Here is a 25,396-nt window from a genome sequence, read left to right on the forward strand (position 1 = left end):
AAAGCGTCTGACCCGCCTCGATTTCCCCGTAAACGACACAGGTATTTCCATCCGTGTGTGTTAGAATTTTTTTAACTTTTCCGGAATGAAAATAGTTATAGGCATCCAAGCTGCGATATGCCTGTACACACATTCCTTCTCGACTAAGTATTCAAAGATATTTACCTGACTGACCTCCGCCTCAAAATTTTGTTGAACGGGTCTGGTAATGTAACGTTGTCACATTTAAGTTTGGCCAAGTAACGGCTCTTTTCTTCTATTGGTAGTCCCAAATAATACTGGCTAGACATACTTGCTAGCTAATGTAATTTGCTTGTTTCTTGTAATTTGCTTTCTTGTTTCTTAATTTGCTTGTAATTTGCTAATGTAATTTGCTTCTACTTAGCCCTATCGCCTAACGATTACAGCCCCATTGACTCCCTGTGCAAATGCATTGATGAAGTCAACAGCTGGATGTGTCAAAACTTTCTTCAGTTAAACAAAGACAAAACTGAAGTCATTGCATTTGGAAACAAAGATGAAGTTCTCAAGGTGAACGCATACCTTCACTCTAGGGGTCAAACAACTAAACATCAAGTCAGGAATCTTGGTGTGACACTAGAGTCAGACCTTAGTTTCAGTAGTCAAAGCAATAACTAAATCAGCATATATCATCTGAAAAATATTGCAAGAATTAGATGCTTTGTTTCCAGACAAGACCTAGAGAAACTTGTGCATGCTTTCATCACCAGCAGGGTGGATTACTGTAATGGACTCCTCACTGGACTTCCCAAAAACACCATAAGACAGTTGCAGCTCATACAGAACGCTGCCGCCAGGATTCTGAGCAGAACCAGAAAATATGAACATATCACACCAGTCCTCAGGTCTTTACACTGGCTCCCAGTTAGATTTAGGATTGATTTTAAAGTATTATTACTGGTATATAAATCATTCAATGGCCTAGGACCTCAATATATTGCAGATAAGCTCACTGAATATAAACCCAACAGATCACTCAGATCATTAGGATCATATCAGCTAGAAATACCAAGGGTTCACTCTAAGCATGGCGAGTCTGCTTTCAGCTATTATGCCAGCCGCAGCTGGAACCAGCTTCCAGAGGAGATCAGATGTGCACCTACAGTTATCACATTCAAATCCAGACTCAAAACACATCTGTTTAGCTATGCATTTACTGAATGAGCACTGTGCCGCTGTTCGTCCGACGGTTTGTACTGTATTTTATTTTATTTTTCTAAACTGTTTTAATTATTCTTATTTCTTTTTATTATTAAAATTTCTTCTATGTAAAGCACTTTGAATTGCCATTATGTATGAAATGTGCTATATAAATAAACTTGCCTTGCCTTGCCTTGTTTCTACAGATGAACTCTGTTGTTATTGATTCTACCGGAAGTTAAGTTTGGGCCACAAAAGCGCGCATGCGCAGTAACGTTTGTTTATGTCGTTGTCGTTGAAACCGTCTATATACATCTATTCTCGCTTTACTGCATCTAATGTATTTTACCCGTGTTGGTAATTGTAATTTTTTTTCTCTTCCTCTCAAATCCTGCTGCTGTCTAAACATTCAGACAGCTTTCCATAAACAGATTAAAAGCAGGAGAGAAATGGCCATGTCCTGAACCAGTCAACCCTGTAGCTCTTCCTCACACATTTGCACATCCAACTCGGGTTTCCTGCGAGACAGAAGATAAGAGAACACTTTGAGCAAATGTAATCATACGGCCATGGCACTGGATCAAAATTTAAGAGCAGTTATTTTGCCCTTTTCTCAGATTGTCTAATGAGTCTCATTCCAAAAAAAAGGAAAGAAAAGAGGCTAAATCCATCTTCAAATGCCTTGCTTTAGCGTGTCTCAGAAAAACAATACGGTCATGTTGAACTCGGCAGATCTCTCAGGAGACCACGGCGGTGGAAGTAATCTCTGATCAATGATTCAGACGGAAACCACAAATGTCAGCTTTCACAATCTGGACTGTCTCTGAGCTCAGGCTATGGTTTGAGAGCTGAGACTCAGGCTACATCCAAACTTTCAATTATCAGAGTTGTGTGACTCGTGAACCTCGATGTTAGCACAGAAGTGACATTTTGTAATTGTGTTTCTACAACCGGGAGCTACCCATAGAAAAGTCAAGAGAGGAAACTTTGAAAAAAATAGATTTGAACATTCACTGAATAAAATGTGTGGTGCTTGTCTGTGCAATATATGTATTGCTGATTTGGTGCTCATTAAACATTTATTACTATTATAAATGTTGAAAACAGTTGTGCTGCTTCATATATATATATTTTTTTTTTCTAAATTCTTTGATGAATAGAAAAAAAATATTTCTTTTGTAACATTATAAATGCTTTTACTGTCACTTTTGATCAATTTAATGTGCCCTTGCTGAATGAAAGTACTTTTTCAATCCAAAACGTTTTGAAACTGTGAATAGTGTTTCAGTGACAGTTTCCAGAAAAATATTAAGCAGCAAAAACTGTGGACTACAGAGCCCTAGACATGACATGCAAGGAAAAAAATATGTATATCGTGGCCACAAATTAACAATTCGTTCCCACAACTTACCAACACATCAGCACATTTGACTAATTTGTTTTCAAGTTTCAGGTAAATTGTGCACATGATATAATTAATTCATAACCTTGTTTTACTAAATCGTGCGCAGTTTAATCATTTGTTCCCTTTTAGTTAAATCAAGGGAACAAATTATTATATTGTGCACATGATTTACTAAAACATGAGAAGAAATTCTAAATTTGTGGAACGATATATATTTTTGTCCATGTGCAGGGCTCCGTAACATTGTTCAAAATAAAAAATGTTTCTTGAGCAGCAAATCATCATATTAGAATGATTTCTGAAGGATCATGTGACACTGAAGACTGGAGTAATGATCACAGGAATAAATGATATATTAAAATATACTAAATTAGAAAACGGTTCTTTTAAAATTGTAATAATATTTCACAATATTACTGTTTTTAATTATTTTATTTTAGCAAAAAAACAAAAAAAATGTATTCCAAAACTGGACCAGTAGTGCACGGTTAGGGGTTTGACTAACCCTGACTAACCCTAAGTATAAGCAATAATAATAATGAATCTTACATTATAGATTTTCTGACTTAGGACAGTCATGTCTGGAGCTCAACCCCAAACTTTTTTACAGATTCTTCTCAGGAAGAATATAAAGACAGAACCTGGTGCAGGACAAGCGCATTAGACCTTGACTAAGATTGGTTTTCGATCGCAGTGAATTGCCATTTAGCAGAAACTCTGCAATGTCCGAGATGAGAAAACCTTTTGCACCAAGCCGCAGCATTCACACTTGAGTCCATGACACCCCATAGTACATTAACTTTAATTTATTCTGAAGCACTCCCATGCCCAGACTGAATAAAACATGTGCGATATGTACAGTACAAATCCCCGTGACAGTCTTCTTGCCCTGGGTCTTTGTTCACCTCGTAAGAGCTTGTACCGTCGGCCATGAAACGCATCATTAATAGAAAGCAATAAAGTGTCTGTTCGGGCCGCCGCCTCCCCGGCTGTGGATCAATATTGTTTCCACACATCAGCGGCGGTGACAGCAACTGTATCGCGGGGGAAAGTGATAGAGACAGGTGGAAGTGGGTGGGCTGAACATGGCTGTAATGGAGCGCCAAGGCCAAACTTATGCAACTGAATCCAATTAATCAGCAGCCTTTGATGGACGTGACGGCAAACAAACAAATAAAGATCAGAACAAACTCATCCGTGTGTTTTCCCTTGTCACTGTGTGTTGAGTTAATGCTGAGGAATAAGGGGTTGTGTGTTAGGCCTGCAATATTTTTGCTTCATTACATCTGATGCATTTTATCATATTCCAGCTCTACTAAATCAAAGCATTTTACATCAATTTAGCTCTAACACATCAAGCATTTTACCATATGTCAAGAATATTTCCAATCATGTTGCATATTACATCTTGAACATCTTAGCATATGTTAGCTTTGCTATCCTACCATAATATTTGACCATTTATAGCTTTACCACATCTCCATATGTATCTCTGTATTACAATATTTCTGCTTTGCTACATCTCAAGTATTTTACCATCTTCCAGCTTTACAAGTATTTTACTGTTTCAGATGTATTACATTTACCATAATCCAGCTTTGCATGTTTTGCATGTTACGTAACAATCACATTTGAAGTATATTTGACCATATTCAAGCTTTACGTGTTAAGCATTTTACTATATTTCGGATTTATTATTTCAAACATTTTACCATATTCCAGTTTTACTACATCTCAAGTATTTTACCATATTTCGCCTTGACAACATTTTAAGTATTTTACCATAATCCAGATATACCACATCATATTTTATATTCAGCTTTACCACATCTTAAGTATTTTCCATATTTCTTTTTCACTATCGCATTCAAGTTTCACTACATTTTACAATATTTTAGCTTTTCTATATTTTAAGTACTTTACCATATTCTAGATTTACCACATATCAAGGCTGCGTTTCCCGATAGCGTTGTCTCTTAGCGCGCTACGAAGACTCTTAAGGTACAACTTAACTAAAGGTATACCATTTCTAGGCGTGTTCCCCGAACCATACCTTAGGAAGTTCACTTCAGAAATAGTGGAAATTGCATTTATTAGGATTAATGGGATATTATAAAAAATAATCCAAACTATAGCCAAGCCTACATATTTTAAAATTGTATCATATACTGTTGCCACAATAACGGCCCATTACACATTTACGTGCTTTCTTCTTTCTCCTTTTTGTTGGCTGAGGTGGAGCTGCGATGAAATATTGTTCTTGTAAATACTTTCCAGCACTTCAGTCGCCTAATAAAAGTGTACATCGTACGTACGGTGCTTGGCAGTGATCAAAAAGGATTTAAACAGTGAAGTTTGAAGTGATCTCTTCTTGTAAACTCAAAGATGTGGATTCGGACGGCAGTTAAATCACCACACGACCTTGGCGTTCGTCAAAAAACAGTAGCCTAGGTAATTTGGCCGTAGATTTATACACGGGTTGGGTGAGAAAAACACTGACATTCTGGATTCGGACGGCACTAAAACCACCGACTAACCCCTGTAAATGTTGAAAATACCGTACGACCCCATCCGAATAGGGCTTAACTGCGTATGCTTTCACTGGCCTTTGGAAGCGCTCCGCGGACGGCGCCGTCTTTCATTTAGCACAACTATTCGCTGTATCGCTGCCATAGATTGTAGCCTGACTACGTCAGACTTCGTACTTCCGCTCAATTTCAGTTCGCTTCTGTACTCAGTCTGAGATAACGACCTGTCTTTCAGTTTTCCTCCGGCCTCAAAACAGCCGGCCAATCAACGAACAGAGGGCGGGCTGAGAGCCGTGACGTAGACGCTGATTGTACTGTGGATGCGTAGTTTTACTTCACATAATCTGCAAAAGTCGTTCACAGCCATGTTCACTCCGGTATTTCGCATCATTTTTGTTTTGTTTTCGCATCATACATGTGTTTACAGTTGAAGTTCAATGCGGCTGAGTCGGCGCATAACACACTTCTTAACCAAACGTTATGTGATTGGCTGATTACGGGTAACCAATGATTTTAAACTTCAGACAAGCGCCCCCCCCGCGAGAAAGAAAACGCTTTTCAATTATGTTTGGTATTACCAGGCTACATAGATTGAGCAATCATTCACAATCATTCCCTTTAAATAGACTCCTAGGCCTTTACTGCCTAATGGTTTGCCAGTTGATTAATTAAAAAGCTAACAACAATCAGTGTAATTACAATTTTATTCTGTGCATGAAAACACATGAAATAGCCTAATTGAATACTGTGTGTATTACCTTCAGAATTATATTTGTATACTGAGATGTGAAGATGTTTTTTTGTTGCAGTGCTGGCCACCTGTTAACAGTGATAAGGCAAAGCTAAGAGTGGTCCAGACCAAACTTCCGAACGTATGACTTACAGAAGGTATACTTAACGTTTAGGGAAACACGTATTAACGATAAGGTACAGCTTAAGGTATAACTTAAGAACGACGTAGCGTTAAGACGATTTCGGGAAACGCAGCCCAAGCACTTTACCACATTACCAGCAATACATCTTAAATATTTAACAATAACTGCAGTATTTTACCGTATTTCAACTTAACTTATCTATTTTATCACATTCTGGCTTTATTATTTGACCACATTCTTGCTTTACGTCATTTTAAGTAGCCTATTCAAGCTTTCCAACATCAAATATTTCGCCATATTCAATCCTTACTGCATTTCAAAAAAGCTTTACTATAACAAAAGTATTTAGCAATATTAAAGTCGAACTATAGCTACAGTACTTTCTTATACAAAGCCTTACTTGCGTAACTAAGAGGAATTAATCAACAGCCTCAGACGGAAGTGACAGAACAAACGAATAAAGCTTGTGACAAACTATGTTTTCCCTTGTCAGTGTTTCCAGTTAATGCTCGCTGAGCAACAGGGAATTGTGTCAGTCCCTCTGAGCTGATAATATTGTTTCTGACTGTCAGAGGTTGCTTTGTATTCATGAGCGCTACACTGGCTATAAGGCCTTTTTCGTGCCATCGAATTCTTTATATGAGCTAGCATTTTCTATGATTAACATGAGACCTGATTTTGAATCACATCTCCCACCGCGAGGCCCAAAACACAGCAGAATCCGCAGTAACTTCAAGATTCTTCCACTAAATTGTTGCTCTACTGGGCCGAGGATTCAATGCGGTTCTTGTCATGGGTCCAAATTGGATCTACTGACTTAGGACCCCTCGAGCTAAGCATCTTGAGGAGTGCGAACTATCAGAAATATCTCCTTGAGCTGATAAATTGAAGCCATAAATGGCATAATTAATTCCTGTGTTCTGCACCCATACATTTAACGATCTGGCGTTCGTTAGCATTAGAGTCAGGTCCCAGCCATTGATCTTAAGAGCCCCAAGGCATGATGGAGCCTGTCACCAACATAACGAGACTTAAGAACTATAATTACCAGACATTTCTCTTCCTCAATCCTCCTTCCCATCTCCCTCGTCCATCCATCATTCTCCCACAATTACGCTCTTAAAGGTGATATTACATTCAGAAAATACACTGCCATTTCAAAGTTTCGGGTCAGTAAGAATGTTTTTTAAGAAATGTTTAACTTTACTCAGCAAGGATGCATTAAATTGAGCAAAAGTGACAGTAAAGACTTTTATAACGTTACAGAAGATTTCTATTTCAAATAAATGCCGTTCTCTTTCTATTCACCAAAGAATCCGGAAAAAATGTATCCCGGTTTCACATAGGATATAAAACAGCTTCCCTGCTGAGTAAGACCTTCAAAAGCATCTTTTGATTATGACTTCAAGATGATGTGTGAATTTTTTTTATGCTAAAATTCTTCTTAACATGCAAAGTGCACTTATTCATAATTTGATTTCCCCGAAAAGTTTAACACACACAAATTCTGGCAGGCGGGACTCTCTGTTTTGTCTGTCCAATGGCAGACGGGAGTGACATTTTGTTATTTTTTCTACATTGACAGCCACTCATAATCAAGGAACATATGAAAAAAATATAAAATATGCCAAGCCATCTGAGTATCCAGATTTCACTCACTGTAATATGGTAATATGGTGCTAATAATGCCATGTAGAAATACTATAAATATATAGGATATATGAAAGGATGTTGCTTAAGTCATGTTTGCATGCAGTTTTTGCTTTGGTGCCTCTACTTTCTAATATAAAACCTCCACACACTGGTTTAGATGTCACATGTTTTAAAGTATTTGTATTTATACCTACACTAAAGAAAAGCCCACCATTGAACCTCTGAAATATACAGACGCACACCGCACTTTTACAAATCCTTTTTAGCATCCTACACTTTCGCAGGTCTCTATGCACCACAACACAATTATAACTTGCTCACTAAGCCTCATTCATTAAAATGGAAATGAGGAACGGGCCGGCCCTCTGAGTGTGTACAGCTGCTTTTTATTGATCCAACCTGGAGTGTTTACCTAAGAGATGAAAAAAGACAACAACAGAATTATTCTATAATTCACAGCGTTGCTCTGTGTCATATGGGAGCGCAGTAAGTGTTTTGAGCTTCTGATCATAAAACTTTGACTTGCTATGGCTCAATCTGTGTTTTTTATTCTTTTCCTCTTTCTCGTCCCATTTTTCAAGCCCCTCTCAAAGGTAAAAAAGGGGGGATAATGTCATCTCTGCTAGAGCTGCTTTTAGGATCACATTAACACTTGCTCATCAATATTAACATCAAACTTTCTTCTCTAAATGCATTTTTCCTTTTCATCTCATCGCATGGCCCTTCTGATACACTTCAGTTTCGCTGAGGCCTAAACCCCTTTCCCCAACCCATTAAACGTACTTTGGCTCTTGCTATCTTTGGAAGAGAAAACTACCATGCTAATCGTACTATTCCTGTGGTATATAATTTTGCAGTGTGCAAAGTAAACTGCCTGAATGCACTGCATTCCCAGATGACCTAGCAGCTACTACATTTGCCAACATGTGCATTACAACTAGAATACACTTAAAAATGCAATGCATCTTCGTTCTTTACATAAAATTATACAGTATGCACAATAACTGGGACCCTGAGACCAAAATATCATAGAGACTTGAGACTCGAGATGGCTCTTTTTGACTTCAACCAGCAATCACATAGCAACCACCCAGACCACCCTAGTGACCGCATAGCAACAAGTGAAAAAATCAACACTCACAACATCAAAGCAATGCTTTGAAATTACAATGGTCACTTTTGCATATAGGCAATATGTTGCTTTTCCTATTATGCTTTTCCACTTTTTCAACTTTAGTTAGTGTGTAATGTTGCTGTTTGAGCATTAAAGAAATCAGCAAAGTCTTTTACAAAGGGATATATTTTATTAAACAGAATCCACTTTCCAAGAACTACAACGAACGGCTCGTTTTGGATTATAACGTGTTTTTTCCGGGCTTTGTGAAGTCATAAGGTAAACCATTTAAATAACCCTCGCCCACAGAATGCGCAAAAAAGGGGACGAGGCCTGGTTGAGCTCTGCTATGTCATTTCCAAAACTCATTTGTTTGACCTTCCTAAGGCTGATGAACTTAGAGTGGTTAAAGTGTATTTTAAACACTGTTCCTGAACATTAAAACCCAATAATGCTCCTTAGGAAAATTAACAATGGTTTTGTGATCGATTAATGTTTGTATTACCTTAGTTTTCCAACAAATATCACGATTAAATGATGGATTACATCATTTTGAATTTATGGCGTTTCACGATTGGCCGGATACACCGCATGACAACGATCACGTGTGTTTCGTGTTCATTCGAACACCTTCAGTTCTGCTAATGCTCACAAATCAGCATTTTTATAACAGTAAAATCTCTTTTCATGGAGTCACAATATTATATTGTGTCATGTTTATCAAAATAAAACCATAGACCCCCACTACATTGATATTTAAATAGTGTAGGCTTATGTTGAACAGACAAATATTCTAGACGCTGTATTAAGCAGTATTATGGAAATGTATCCGAATCGTCTGTGTATTTGACAAATATTGCATTTATTTCACTTCAGCTGTGGTAAAGCATGCAAACACCACGTGCGGTCACTACGGGAAGCAGAAAGTGTCCGACTTCACGTCTCAGTTTTCAGCTTCTCCCGCCTGCCGATCGGTTACATCCAGCCGCAGCCGATGTCGACCTATTGTTTCCTTAGGCTTAGTCCCTGGGTTGTTTCCATAGCTGTGTTCAAGGCGCATCTCAAACGAGCCTAACAGTGCCCTATTTAAGGGTATGGGGGCAATTTTCAGACACAGCCCATATTTATCTCCAGCTACTAATCACTTACACCTGTTCCTTGTTATCTTGTGTATTTAAACCCCAGTGTTCTGGGGCCTGTACCATGATGCTAGTTGAACAAACTCAGGGTTACAGGATTAGTTTCGAGTTGACAAAACCAAACCAATCCAACCAGGCTTTGTTGGTACCATGATGCTGATCATCAACTTTCTCTGTCAAGTCAGGCTTTGATCCTGAGTTTAGGAGATTAGGTGTGACATCACATCAGTAGCGAACAGCCAATCACATGCTGAGAAAAAGTGAAACTGTAATTCACTTCTCTCTTCTGCAGAATTTAAACAAATTTACACAGCAAGAAGATAATGGCTGTCTATGAAAGAGGGCAACTAAAATAAAAAATTCTTGCTATATCAGTGTAAGTAAAGGTTTGTGAAGTTAGTTTATACAGTTGCTAAAGGTATAGAGAGAATTATGTACTCATTTTATAGCTTTATCTATTGATTCTAAAGTGTATTTATATTTCTTTTATATATTTATTCATTTAAACTGTGTGTAATAATAATTGATAAACTAAAATTGTACACTGATTAAGGGTAATAGTTACATCAATAATATCTAAATCATAAAAAATTATTATTCTAAATAAGCATTGCTAAAAGCCAGACGCTTTTTTCTTTAAAAATCATTTGCTATGTCGTGGCCTTTAATTTGGAGTAGAAACAGGGAGAATAAATTTATTGTATCAGACATGTTTAACTTTGCTCACAGCTGATTGGTCCATGTTCGGTTCGCAACCTCTTACCTAGAACATAACCTGCCCCGGACCAGGATAGCCGTGGAGCGTAATGGAGATGAACACTGCTAAAAGCCAAACCACTTTCATGGTGCCTAAAACCCATGGGTTGGCGCAAACTAAACTGAAACATACCTGGCTAGCCACCTAATCCGGCTTCATGGTATAGGGCCCTGCTATGTTATTTGTCTGTTGTTTTCCTTGATGAATGTTACATGTGCATGTGTTTTAGTTCTGGTTTTACTTTTGCTGTTTTTCTTTAAATGACTGTTTCTGCTGCATTTGGATCCAAATAGCCGTCGTTTCTGAAATAGCCACTTTAAAAATGCACAATTTTAAACTTTAAACGGTGAAAGAGAGAGGCTTGCTTTGGAATTGCTTAGCTTACAAAGTGTAAAGTAAATCATTTAGCACTACCTCAAAAACATACATTTTAACTGACTGTCAGTACGAATACTATTCCGTCTTCAGGCCAAACGATCAAAAACAAACTCTGCATTATGTAGAGCAGATATTAGAGCTCTGTTCATTAGGGAGAAACACAGCTTCTCCGGTGCATACGAACTTCTAAAAAAGTCTTTTGATTTCGATTTAATCTGTAATAGGAAAACTGTGTTTAAAGCAAGTGAAACCAGCTGCTGCGAGTAAAGGTTGAAAAGAAACTTAACAGAACAAAATAAGACCTTCAGAATATGCATCATTTTGAATAATTAAAATGTGTAGGCTAGGTTGATTCCATTTAAATAATGGCAGAAAAGAAAGATATTGGGGCATAACATATTTTTTTTTTTATTTTGTGATTTGAAAATGAATGCATCAGCTCGTTGGATTTAAAAATAAAATAATAAATAATAAAAAATCATAATAATATAATATTAAATAAGAGTATTAAATATTAAAAAAGAGAGCTATGGAAGTGGCCAAAAAATAAAACCGAATAAATGTTAGAGTGCATGTGAGAGGTTTATAAATATTTTTGATTCATGCAGGCTCGAAAGGGTAACGATGAATGGTCACTGCATCTCAAATGGCAAATCGCTGTTCCAGTCTCACTTCACTGGACTCAAACACAGCCGCCAGTAAAAATAACCCACAAGCTTGTCAGATTCGCACAGGATTATGACAGGAGACGCACACATATTGCATGTGTGAGATTCAAAGAATGTTAAAGCCTTAAATGGCTGACCCCACAAAAGCACTGGATATGAAACTCACTTGAGTATCTCATGCAGATCTGAGCTGCTTCTTGCAAACTGAGAAGATTCCATCCTTAACAGGCAGTCCGGGACTGATAATTCGCAGAACATTTGTTGAACAAATTTGTTCTTAATGAACAAGCTGGAGCAAACGCACACATGTATAGGCCTACACACCCTGACCGCGAGAATTTAATTACAGTGAGTTGTTGCAGTAATCTTGCTTTAATGCTCAGACTGATGCGTAGAATCCATTAAGAGAGAGACAAACTAGAAATCAGGGAGAAGGCAAAACACCTCCCTATTAATGCCAGTTTGCCAGCGTCACGAATTTGCTGGTGTTCAGGAGATGCATGACGCAGGAAATCAATAGAGATGCTTTTATTAAACGGAGAATATACACAAGGGAACAAACACGCTCACATCACACGAGAACTGAAGGGATCGAACAGCACAGGGAGTATTTACACACCGAGTTAACTAAATGAACAACAGGTGAACATAATCAGTAACTAAGGAAACTAAATAGGGCACAATGAAGACTAAACTGAAAGGGTAAACATGGAACCAAGACATATGAACAAAAGAACAACTGCATAACCCTGACAGCCAGCTTTGAGCGGTCATAAAGATCATTATTTTCTTGCAACACGTACTGAAACCAAGTTAGATTCTACTCACACACACGAATATCACCAAGTTCCTTTTTATAATAACATGGTATATGAATCCAGTAATTTTACAGTACTGTGGAAATTATTTGATGGTTTAACGTTTGAAAATGAAGAAATTAAGACAGCCATTATTATTATAATTTTGCAGTTGTAATGTAAAATAAAATTATTATTATTATTATAAAATACTTTTTTATTTTAGAGTGAAATATTAAGAGTAATATATTTCTTGTTTGTTTGTATTTATTTTTAATTATAGTAAATAATAATATAAAAATATGTAGGCTATCATTATTATGTTATAGCCATATTGATATATAATCATAAAGTTTTCAACAAACTGTGCAGCCCTACAAAAAGCACAGCAAACCTGGAATGTATTTTTTTAAATGACATATTAAATTGCAATCAGTTTGTTTTTGTTTTTTCTACCACAAATCATGCAGCTCTAACTTTACTATACTGCCACATTTTATAAGGGTTTAAACAAAGGCTGTTTTAAAACATAGTGAGCTACCTTGCTGTCTGCTGCCTGTAGATGAAATGAAATGGAGCCTCATAAGTGACCATTTAGGCTGCATTTAAAGTATATCAAATCTTTTTTTTAATCAATACTTTTCAGTACTGAATCAATTTGAATGAAATTCAATTTCACTTGAGGCTGAATGAAACTATGCTTACAGATGTATATATGAATGTAGAAATGTTAAACTACTCACTCTTTCTTCCATCTTGGAATTTACTCACAATACATTGTGGGAATACCTTCTTTGCAAATGATACATGCAACGCTTGCTTCAAAAATTCTCAAAGAAGGTATTTTTGGGAAAAGACTTCACGTCTGGAACATTCTTATGATGCAGCCCACGTATGCAGCTTGCCAGGGACGTGCAGAGAGTTCCTCGGGGGCCCCGGGGCTCAGATGTAAAAAGGGGCGCATATATATATATGCTTTGCATCACAGAAATAACTTATATTTTTTAAAGTATATTAAAATAGAAAACCATTATTTTAAATTGTAATATTTTTTTTTCTGTATTTTTGATCAAATAAATGCAGACTTGATGCGCATAAGGGACTTCTTTAAAAAAAAAATTATATATATAATAGTAATGTGTGTGCAAAATTTTGACCAGTAGTACTGTACTATTTATACTATTTCTGCAAAATTATCAAAAATGTTAAATACTTCACATAATAGGCCTGTAGGCCTGGGCTTCACTTCACAAACTATGATAGTTTCATCAAATGGTAAATGGTGTATCAATATAGATAGACTAAATACAAGTGACTTGAATACTATACTTACCATTAATGCTACTTTTGGTGCAGGTTTTGTGCAGTGCTTTGTAGTCAATTAACATCCATTAGTTAAACGACACAGATTCAGATCGCTTCATAAATGTAAATTCGTCTGTCCATGTAACTTAAAGGAGAACTCCGGTCAATTTTAACATTGAGCTCATTTTTTTGTACATTTGGAGTGCTGTCAATACAGAGAACAACGACAAAAATCGGTGTTGCCTACACCGAGTTATTCTATTTTTAAAATTTGCACCCTATTGACTTCAATGGGGCAAGTAGTAAGCCTGCTTTTTAGCCTCTTAACATCCTTTAAGTGTCATTACAAGTGCACAGAAAATGTGAGTGATTCCTTCCGAGTGAACACGGGTGGATCTGACTGCAGTAGATGTTAGAGATATTAATAAAAATGAAGTTAATTCAGCCAGCGCTCATACCTTTGTTTACATCCTGTTTTCGGTGGAAGGCCATAGTAATCGATTGTCGAGTTCACGCGCATAGGTTTAGTACCTATGATCAACGCGCGTGAACTCGACAATCGATTACTATGGCCTTCCACCGAAAACAGCATGTAAACAAAGGTATGAGCGCTGGCTGAATTAACTTCATTTTTATTAATATCTCTAACATCTACTGCAGTCAGATCCACCCGTGTTCACTCGGAAGGAATCACTCACATTTTCTGTGCACTTGTAATGACACTTAAAGGATGTTAAGAGGCTAAAAAGCAGGCTTACTACTTGCCCCATTGAAGTCAATAGGGTGCAAATTTTAAAAATAGAATAACTCGGTGTAGGCAACACCGATTTTTGTTGTTGTTCTCTGTATTGACAGCACTCCAAATGTACAAAAAAATGAGCTCAATGTTAAAATTGACCGGAGTTCTCCTTTAATTTTCAAACGATTTATTTGTAAATGAAATGACCGGAAAATTACCGCTCCACTTCACATTGTCCAATGAAATTTGAACTTGTTGTGCCAGATGACGATTGGTCGGTGTATTATACATGACAAACAGGCTTCAATGAATTATGTAATATTTTAAAATATGTGATATGTGGATTTTTAATTGAATCGACACACAACCTTTTATTATAAAAAAAAAAAAAAAAAGTTTCAAAATTGTTTGGTTTATTTTTTTCCTGCCGTCGAGCCATATACTCACCGAAAGAACCATATTTGGCTCGAGAGCATCGGTTCTCGAGCAGACTGTGGGATTCCTACGTTTACACTAGTGCATTTTCATTTTAAAACGTATAACTTTTGCTACGGTTATGTCTGCCGTCCACACACACTACTCCGGAGTTTGACGCAAGACACACGCAACTTGACGCAAGTGACGCAACGCGTTATAGCAACGACACCTCAGACTGACAGAAACGTAAAAATAAACGTGAAATTTGGCTACTTTACTTTTGTACACATTGTCATGTTAATTATATTCAAATGCATTTTATTTTATTGACCACAATAGTATCATTGATATTGGTTTGAGAAGGGCACTTTTGATCAATTTTGAAATAGGGCAGGGGCTCGAGCACCCAAAGCACGTGCCTGCATTGCTAGGTTTTAGAGCAGAGCCCTAGACTTCTGATTGGTCTCCCATAAACTTCAATTGTTCTCACATGATCGGGCAATTTATAATCACAACAAACATATCTTTAAACTTTACAGACATTTTTGGATTCCTCACAAGTAGGAGAGAACAGGTCTATATAGTTGCATGAGGAAGTTGTCACAAGGTCTATATTTAAATAACATAAGATTTTGAGCCAAAAGTCCAATTACACAAATGCTTGCTTTCCCTGTAGTGATTTTATCTATCTATCTATCTATCTATCTATCTATCTATCTATCTATCTATCTATCTATCTATATATCTATCTATATATCTGTCTGTCTGTCTGTCTATCTATGTAGGTGTGACAACTTGCCCCGGTGTCTCCCATAGCGCACGCGCACACAGCTGTTAACTACAATAACTGAGCCAGTTTGAGCAGATGCTGAGGTTGTAGGTTCATACCCCAGAAGGCTTGATGAACTATCCACTGTATTGTTCATGGACCGGTACATGAATCACAAACTACAACGTGCCTTCGATCAAGACCGCTGACCTCAGGTTATTAAAACAGGACTGAACCCGTAATAACTGACCCAAAGACACTACGATTGGAGCACTAATTAGTAAACGAGCATCCTTTAGTGCGCTGCGAGTCCGTGCGCTCCGGTAACCGGTCACCAGCGCGCGCGGCGCGTCTCCATCTGTCAGAAATTCAGCATGAGCGAAAGCAAAAGGTGTATTTCCCCCCCCAAATGTATCCACATGAGACACATCCAGCCAGCCAGAACACATCAGCGAGTATCTGTCGTTTTCCACAGTCACAGCACATGTCTATGGACTCAGCATGTGCCTGTAGATATCCAGACATTCAGCGCATGTTTCCGCTTTGATAAGTTTGAAATGCTGATGACACGAAACGCATGTTATACATACAACCTGCCGCTTATAAAAGGTATCAGGTCTTACCTACAGGAGGCTGATTTTACATGACAGCTGGAGAGTCTTGACTTGAGTCTTGTGTTGGTGAAGGTCTGACAGACAGACACGCGCACAAAGAGGAGCGCGTACTCGTACTCTCTCTCTCTCTCTCTCTCTCAGCAGCATCCCTAATACAGCGCTCAAATCTGCGCGCGCACTCAAAATAAAAATACGCATTGTTTTCCAAAATTTACGGGATGTCACAAACATTAGGCTACTTGAGGCATTCTGTGCATTTATGTTTTTTAAAAATTCGAGTAGCCTATATGTCAGTATGCTCGTGTCCGTCGGTCATAATCAGAAATAGATAAGTTTGGCCGGCTGACAGTAGCCTACATTATTCTGCTTATTGCACGGCTACTAGACAAATTAATAAATTCATGTATATGAAATTTTGATTCGCTGAAACTAAAGCCTACAATATAAATCAATAGGCCTATTAATATGCGATTTTAAACCAAGTTCTTTTGTGCCTTTTACCGGTTCATTTTGTTGTTTTGTTAATCGTTTCATTTTTTTACACAAAATATTTTGCCACAGTCAGATATTTGTTAGAACCATTAGATGGCGCCAATTAGCTATTCAAACTTCTGACGTATTCCACGTTCTTCCTTTTATAAAGAGAGCGCGCGGAATGATATGAGGGATGAGCGGTGATTGTTCAGAAATATTTGACAGATGAATGCGCCAATTGAAAAAAAATAAAAATAATTAAGCATGCCAGGGAATCTTTTAATAAAATGACACATTGCTGATTATGTCAAATATTTGAACTATTAGATTATGTTGGTAACCGTAAAATGTCCTGATAACAACACAAATAGATCCTGGCCTTCCAGCAACCGAGGTAAGAAGAACACACAGCACGAAAATATTTTGCTGAATATAACTAATAATTAATAATATTAAGATGCAACATAAATCCAGTGTAAAAAAAAAAACGGAAAAGAAAAATATTAATAAATTCACTTTTAAAATGTGACGATCATTTTAACAATATTTTATTGGGCAGTCAGCACCAGAATTAATTTGTTAAATATAATAGGCTGCATATTTTCTTTGTAAATTATAAGGTAATTAATTATGTCATCCAAATTACTTTGACCTTTTTGACATTTTTGACTTGGCCCACTAAGCATCACCCAAAACACCTTAGCAACCGCATAACAATTCCCCGGCAACCACCCACAGTTGGGCTGGGCTTTTTGCAAAGCACCACTCACATTTTCTTGAGAAGAACACATGAAGTCTACATATTAATGATCCTCAAATTACCTGCATGCAACAGTATTTTACACACACAACCTCATTTTATTCCATTAGGAGAACAGAAATGGATATAATAATTCATCTTAATGTTGCTCTTTTTCTATTTTGCCAAACTGAGTTTCATTGCCTTGAAATTTAAAGCCTACTGAACACACATACACACACACACACAAGGATATTTTATATACCACAGCAGCATCATAAAATCATATTCTTATTATCATAACTGTTCCATGTATTATTCACTGAATTATTCTCAACTGCAACTTAAACACAAGAAAGAAATCTTTCTTCTAACTCAAAAACTATTTGCAGATGTAATGCAGCCATGCATGTTTAATATATGCTTGCATAATCTTGAGATTAATGCTGCTCTGTTTTGTCGAGGATTCATTGCTTTGAAGTTTAAATTCTGCTATTAATGCTCAGATTTATACACATACACAGAGCTCAGGTTGTTTTATATGCCACCTTAACATAAAGCCTCATCCTAATTATCATTATTGTTCCACAAATAATGCTCATTGAACGATTCTCAATTTAAACAGAAATTTTGTTCTATTTGGGGATTTTATAGAGCCATAAATGTTTAATATTGTGCATGCATACTCTTGATGTTGCTCTTTTTCTGTTCAAAATCCAAAATCGAAGCGTAATTGCCTTTTAATTGCCCTGAAGTTTATAGTCTGTCACAGAGGATATTGCTTGGGAGTTTTGGTGCAGTACATCTAGAACTTTACGCTGAAAAGTTGCGAGTATGAGTATCTATCGCCTAATAATCTACATGCAATCCCCTTGACGATGAATGATGAATGTGTGCCATGCAAACTGTGACCTGGGTTTGCAAATGGAGTCTCACATGACATTCCTGTCAGCTCATTGTGTAATTTCAGCAGGAATCCAGCTCCAATATGTTTATTTCTAATTTTACCATATACATATAACTGGGAGAATATTTGCCTCTCCCAATAACCGGAGAAGATGAATGTGTTGCATAGTACTTTCACACTGCGAGTCTGTGTGTGCGTTCATTACAACGCCCCAGTTTAGCTGCCTCCTCTCCTCCGCCGTTGATGGTATCTTATTGTTACCAGGTGGCTGCCAGTGACAGGAGCCTTGAAAAACTGCTGACAATAAGCCACGGCTCAAAGGAAAACGTGAAAAAGGAGGACAAGCGAGCAGTGCGGTTCTTCCTCGTGACGGCGTAGGGGATGAGGAAACCATGTTAGGAGCGAGATCCCTGGGGAAACGTTCCAGCGAGTTCCTGTGCTTTAGATGATGGTTCATAAACTACCATCATCCTCGAGGGCCTGGGGAGCCAACACTGAAGTAGTTCAGAAGTGCCAATGAATGAAAAAGTGGGAATTAGAGGGAAGTTTGCTGAGCAGAAGGGTGAAATGGAGACCGATGGCGCATGGGAAAGAAACCCTCCTGTGGAAGGAGAGAGGTCTCGTGTGAAAGATCTCTGTCATTCACACTGAGAGGGTTTATGTGCCGTCGTACTAACAGCTGTGGAAAATGAGCACTCATTGATTTCATGCATATGGCTCTCAGACATGTAAACACACACACTGAAACACAGCCATCCTAGCGTAACAAAGCCACAGGGAATAACGCGTTCTTTTCCGTTCTAATTTAAGAACTTCTCTCATTTAATGCCGTGTATTACACACGATTGCGCGCATCAACTGATTATCTCTGCATCACAACAAAAAAGACACTGAGAAGAGTTATTTGATCCTCTATGAAACAGCATTCCCTTGAGCACAGATGTGACAAAGAACATCCAGCGACGTGAGATTGTACTGTAATACGGGAAGAACAAGGCCTGCAGATGGGCTGCAGTGAACATGCTGTTACTTAAGCAAAATCCTGCAGGCGTGCAGTGTGAATATCATGTTTTAGGATAGGCACGGATCTGTTCATTACTGTACTGCCTGCTATAATTGAGATTAATGCAGTCCGGTGAGCATAACAGGAAAGATGCCAACTTTATACTCTTGATCCTCTGTGCCAGGTCCTGAGTATTCAATCAGTTTTAAGAGAAAAATGTTTGATTGTATGTAGAACTACAATCGGAAGTGGTCTTAACCCACTTGCAACAAATAAAAATAGATTCCTTTTCTAGTTTAATGAGTTGGTTATGTAGACAGATTTACTGCTGATCCCTAAGGGACAAGCTTCTGTTTCAACTCTTCTTCTTTTTTAACACAATTGTGCCATCTAGTGACAACGTCTTGAAAATGAAGCATAACACAAAATGGATGCATATCATTAATAAGTCTCAGCAGCAAGATAATGTTACACTCCAGACATGTGAAATCAGATGCTTTTACAAATCATCCTTTCACAACTAAATGTTTTATCTTAACCGATAAAAAAAAAATATTTTACAAAAAGTCTTGTGGTACAATGGTACAGAATTAGATGGTAATCTACTATGTGGTTACCCTATTAATGTAGCTGCCATAGTATTAAAATGGTGCTCCAAAGTATGCCATGGTATATGTTGTGCATGTCCAAAATGCATGCAGTAGCCTATCATATATATTCAAATAACTCGATGACAGGCCTCAATTCCGTCTGTCAACAATCTAGCCTACTAACCTGCAAAACTAATAAAACTATATTGTTAGATAAGGTAAAATATTATACAAATGGCCGATTTGTAACTCTTGAGTTGATGAAGGATGGAAGTAGCCTACTATAATACTTTCTGGTAGGCCAACAACAGTATTTTTAGTTATTGTTATGTACCAAATACTATAATTATGTAAAAATGCTTAAGTGGCAAAACCTTCACGGTCATGTAATGTTTCAAAGGGATTTAAAACACTACTAAAACTGAATTTCATGCTATGAGAGTCGTATTTGTGATGGTTCTGCGCACGTTATGCGCAGAGCGGATGCGCACGAACACACATCAGCCGCTCTTGTTATCACAGAGCAGCCGTGAAAACATTATTGTGTTCATCTGCGTCGAACAAATTCTAGCGTTACCGATCAATTTACGTCTATAAACGAACAATGATCGGTCATCCGGTGACCAGCAGATGAGCCAAATCTGATCATCGCTGAAAGAAACAGGCGAAATTTCGGATATTTTGTCAGGTGAGTAATCTGAAAGACATTAACGTTAGACAACACGCAGCAAAATCAGCACAAATCGAAAAACATATTCAAGCAACACAACCGATGATGAAGATTTGTCACTTTACATGTTTGTAGCTTATAATTTGATCATTGTGAAGGGTTCGGGTATTGTAATTTGATGTGAAATAAGGCTGTGTTTTGGTCAGGGGTGTTGTCTTGTGTACAGGCCTCAATCTGATCCATCAATGATCTGACCTCAACATCAGCACAATCAAAGCCTCAGAAATCTTTCATTAAGTATGTGGAGTGAGATCATTCGCTAATATAATAGCTAAATGTATTAATGGATCGATTTTTGTTTCGTGTTTGAGTTGTTGAGGGATTTGGGCCTGTGATGCAATTTAAAAACACAATGATCACAGTCAAACGCAATTTAACCCAGTTGGTTTTATTTATCAGAATATACATATTTGTATATTTATATTGTTTTATAAATAATATTTTTTCAATCTATCTTACATGTTTTAGCTTCTGTTAGTATACCGCATTTTACTGTTTAAATGCTATTTATTTTTAATGTTTTGTGTTCTTTTAAATCAGTCCGTCTTGCTGACATTTTATTGTAACTTTTGTTAATAAGCATAATTATGTAACTAATTCTTTATGGCTGACATTTATTTAAATGTTTGCTTATAAATAATTAACTAATTATTTTACTAATATTATTACCATTTTTTTCCTTGTCATTTTAGCTTTTGTTAGTAAATGTAACATTTTACTGTTTTATAAATTGATTATTTAAATAAAAATTTTAAACACTTATTTAATTTTGATATTTTTATCTAGTCAGCCTAGTTGACATGTTATTGTAACTTTTGTTACACATGCAACTGATTATTTATAGCTGATATTTATTGTAAATGTTTGCATAGAAACATTATATTTTGCTACTCAGTTTGTGCCTTTTGCATTCAATCTAGCTGTTTCCTGCTTATAAACCTAACCTAAAATGAATGTCTGATATTCTAGTATATTCCGCTAGTTAGCATCATAAAATTCCCCGTAAATGGTTTGCCTGTAAGGATTTGGGTCATGTTATATTTAGATCATTTCTGCATCAGATTTGGGCCGGCTGCTATTATGAGCGTGTTACAAGGGTTGTCTTATCAAGATTCAAGCCGAACGGTTTATGTTAAGAGTCAGTAGAAATGTTTTCAAGAAAGCATTAGTGTAGTCATTCATTGTGCTTCTGGTTCCACTTTACATGCGCTTCCAGATATTAACAGTTTTCACTTGATGTGTTTTTTTTTAAAATGTACAGATATCACATGAACGGCGCTCTTTTTCTTATATAAGTGGAGTAATACTTATCAGATGAGAGAGTAGAATTGCAAAAGCTTTAATTATAGAGAGCCACAAAGAACTCAGGCAAGCCTCTGTTTACTCGTGACTTTTGTCGATTTGGGCAACATAGTTTGGTAAACAGTGCCTTGTTTGTAACATCTACGTACGTACCGCTGACATTATCTTGCGTAGGCAGCACATTTCTCCCTGAGCTGCGTGTGAATTGATTGTATTTTTGTTTTCTTCACAGTATGGCTAGTTGCGGCGAGGTTAACCTTTCCATGGACTCCCTGACCTCGGGGAAGAAGGTGAGTGGGGAGTCTGTGACTGAGGGAAGTCCGTCACCGTCGTCTCCTTCCCTGCCCGTCCCAGAGTGCGCGATCTGCCTCCAGAGCTGCGTCCACCCCGTACGCCTGCCCTGCCGCCATGTTTTCTGCTTCCTCTGCGTGAAAGGAGCTTCGTGGCACAGCAAACGCTGCGCACTTTGCAGACAAGAAGTGCCTGAGGATTTCCTTGAGCGTCCCACTTTGCTCTCGCCCGATGAGCTGAAGGCTTCGGCGACGGGTGGACGCGGCGCGGGGACCGGTGGGCACGCGTGGTACTACGAGGGGCGCAACGGATGGTGGCAGTATGACGAGAGGACTAGCCGAGAGCTAGAGGATGCCTTCAACAAGGGCAAAAAGAGCGCCGAGATGCTAATCGCCGGATTCCTCTACGTGGCCGATCTGGAGAACATGGTGCAGTACAGGAGGAACGAACACGGGCGTAGGCGGAGGATGAAGAGGGATGTGATGGACATCCCTAAAAAAGGCGTAGCCGGGCTAAGACTCGATCCGGATCCTAACGTAACGGCGGGAGCGGTTCCCATTGCAGCGCCCGCCGTCGCGGACTTAAACGTGAGTGTGGATGGAGCCACGGCGGAGCGAGAGAGCTCTGCGGATGGAGCGGACACTGGGATCAGCGGAGGACGTCCTCAAGGAGTCTTTGCTCCGGCTCCCGTAAGGCCACCGACCGTCTTAGGAGGTCACCTGACCAGCCCTGCTTCCTCGAGCGACATTCAGCTCGTGCACGCTCTCGGCCAACTCAATATGAACCCCGCCGAGCCTGAAGAGGAAGACGCGGAGAACGAAGAGGATTCGGCCGCTCCGGACGCCTCGGGGTACGAGTCCGAGTCCGGCACGAGTGAGGAGGAAGAAGAGCAGGTTGCTGAGGAGAGTGACGACGAGCACACGGAGGGCTCTCAGGGTAGTAGGCACAGACTGCGGCACTTGGACAGACCGCCCCCTGGTGGCGGGCCAGCGAGTAGCGGCGATCGGTCTGGGTGTCCCGACGGTCAGTGCACTGTTACGAAGGTCTGACCTCAGCACAACTACAGAACTCCTACCCAACTACCACAACCGCTGGGTATTTCTAACCAATCTCTGAAACGCAAAAAAATGAACGAATTATTCAAATCGCAGAGACTCGTTCTTGGATGAGGGTGGAGGGTGGAGGCGCGGATGGTTTTGGTGTAAGAAAAGTGCTTGTCTTTCTCTATCAGTCTTTTAGAGGACTGTACCAGGGCTGTACTCTTTAATGGAAATTACAGGCAAAACTACAATAAAACTTGCTTTTTACCATGCCTAGAATTCTAATGAATCGGTCCAACCATTTCTTTTTCTTTTTCATTCATTTAACAAAACAAAAACCGACCATTCACAATAAAACTGTGTGATGGTAAAACCACTTTTCACCCTAAAATGAAAAGGGAAAAAAAGTCCACAAAGGCAAAATATTTTAAATGCATAAAAATAAAGATTTTTGCGTTTTCAGAACAGTTTTTGTAAGTACATTTGACCCTAAATTCTCATTATATGTATGCATTACAGTAATGAGAATTTCAGATGAAAATGTGCTTTAATTGTGCATAATTTCGCAGTGCAAAAGATCCTAAACACAGCATTCATTTCATCTTTATCTATAAAACTAATCTTTTATTTATTTTTTCTTTTGATTTTGGGGTGAAATATGACCTGAACATGTTCTTGACAAGTTTTGTGAGATTCACCCATTTTCTAATCACGAGATTTCATTACATCTAGCATGGATCAACACCATTATCCAGTGTTTATAGAGTAGTACAATAGGAAATTAATGTTCTGTGGTGTAATGAAGTATTCTTTTTTTAATATATATATATAAAAATATGCCATATCAGTTTTTACCCTTAGCATTCTGCCATCAGAAAATAACTGGAACTACTTGCACTGTTTTAGCAATGACAAATTTAATGGCATCTTTTGGTTGGAAACCTGTACAGGTTGGATCTTTACTGTTTTGAATATGACAGTTATGCTGTATATCAAATAATTTATTTTGCTATCATCGTTTTCATGGAAACCACCTGGTACAGATCCTTCTAAATCTGCAACAAGTGTTAAGAATGTTTTATTTTTTTGTGGTGAAATGACAAGCATTAGATGCAATACCAGCATAATTTCAAATGCAGAAACTAATGAGAATTTATTGTAGTTTTGCCAAGGATTCCTCTTTAAGCTCTAGTCATTAGAAAACCTTCAGTCACCTTACATTTACTACTTCTAGTGTTTCATAATGTGAGGTTTAAAAATCTTTAACTGTGTGTGTGTGTGTGCATTTGCTTTTATTTTTACGCAACTCGTCTTTATTCTCGTCTCATCTTGTGTGCTTTATCTGTTTCATGGATTTGCATGTGTTGCTGTGAGTGATGATGGAGCCCTGGACTGGGGCGCTTTGAACTCTGGGAAAGGCGAGTTTTATCAGATGTCATAAGTTGTCGTTGTAAAGTAGTCCTCAGACTGAGTGAGCGAGTGGTTTTCCAGCATTGGTGTCTGATTTGAAGTTTTTTGAACATTTTAATCCGTTATTTTTTTCCACCCTGCTAATTCTCATCTCCATTTGTTCAGGTTCTTTGTTGTCGGCAAAAACGAAATGAAAACTAAAATCGAGAATAACTCCTTTTTGATGTATTTCTGTTTTAAATGTGTTGTTTTGTTACAAGATTTATCTGAGAAATAAAGTGTTGTCTGTTAACTGTCCTGAAACTGTCCTGATGTATTTCTCAATATTAGAAGGTTTACTTTACTCTAAAGAATTTTCGTTATTCTGTGTTTTTAATCCAAACATGTTGAAACCAGAATTAGCCACCAATGCAAATTATCAAAAATCAGCAGCAAGACTTTCTACTCTTCAAGACTTTCAAAACAGATTTACAAATGTGAATCTCATCTTCTGAGTCTGTTTTTGCTAATAAGGTTTAAACTAGAGGCTTTATTAAAATTCTTATCTCCCAGTTTCACAGACAAAGCTTAAAATAATCCCAGACTAAAATG

General features: G+C 38.0%; 2 protein-coding genes across 3 annotated transcripts in view; one reads left to right on the plus strand and one right to left on the minus strand.

Annotated features, from left to right (window-relative positions):
- cdh24a (cadherin 24, type 2a) overlaps positions 1 to 16,433 on the minus strand; it is an 84,650-nt gene extending 68,217 nt beyond the window's left edge. The window contains exon 1 of one of the 2 annotated variants that reach the window (XM_084427793.1): positions 16,333 to 16,433. The gene's annotated coding sequence lies outside the window, so the exon portion shown is untranslated. Of the gene's footprint in view, positions 1 to 16,328 lie in introns of both variants that reach the window. The other variant, XM_084427792.1, reaches the window with a different exon arrangement.
- A 4,078-nt stretch (positions 16,434 to 20,511) lies between these two features.
- rnf146 (ring finger protein 146) lies at positions 20,512 to 25,102 on the plus strand. The gene is made up of 2 exons (XM_084427810.1): positions 20,512 to 20,720; positions 22,297 to 25,102. The coding sequence occupies exon 2, from the start codon at positions 22,298 to 22,300 to the stop codon at positions 23,402 to 23,404; it is 1,107 nt and encodes a 368-aa protein (XP_084283936.1). The 5' UTR covers positions 20,512 to 20,720; position 22,297; the 3' UTR covers positions 23,405 to 25,102.
- Positions 25,103 to 25,396: the final 294 nt, after the last annotated feature.

Source organism: Rutilus rutilus (assembly GCF_951802725.1).
Source record: "Rutilus rutilus genome assembly, chromosome: 13".
Lineage (NCBI taxonomy): Eukaryota > Metazoa > Chordata > Actinopteri > Cypriniformes > Leuciscidae > Rutilus > Rutilus rutilus.

Bases quoted from the DNA above. Each gene is read 5' to 3' on its own strand.
- rnf146 (XM_084427810.1), top strand. From the start codon at position 22,298: ATGGCTAGTTGCGGCGAGGTTAACCTTTCCATGGACTCCCTGACCTCG.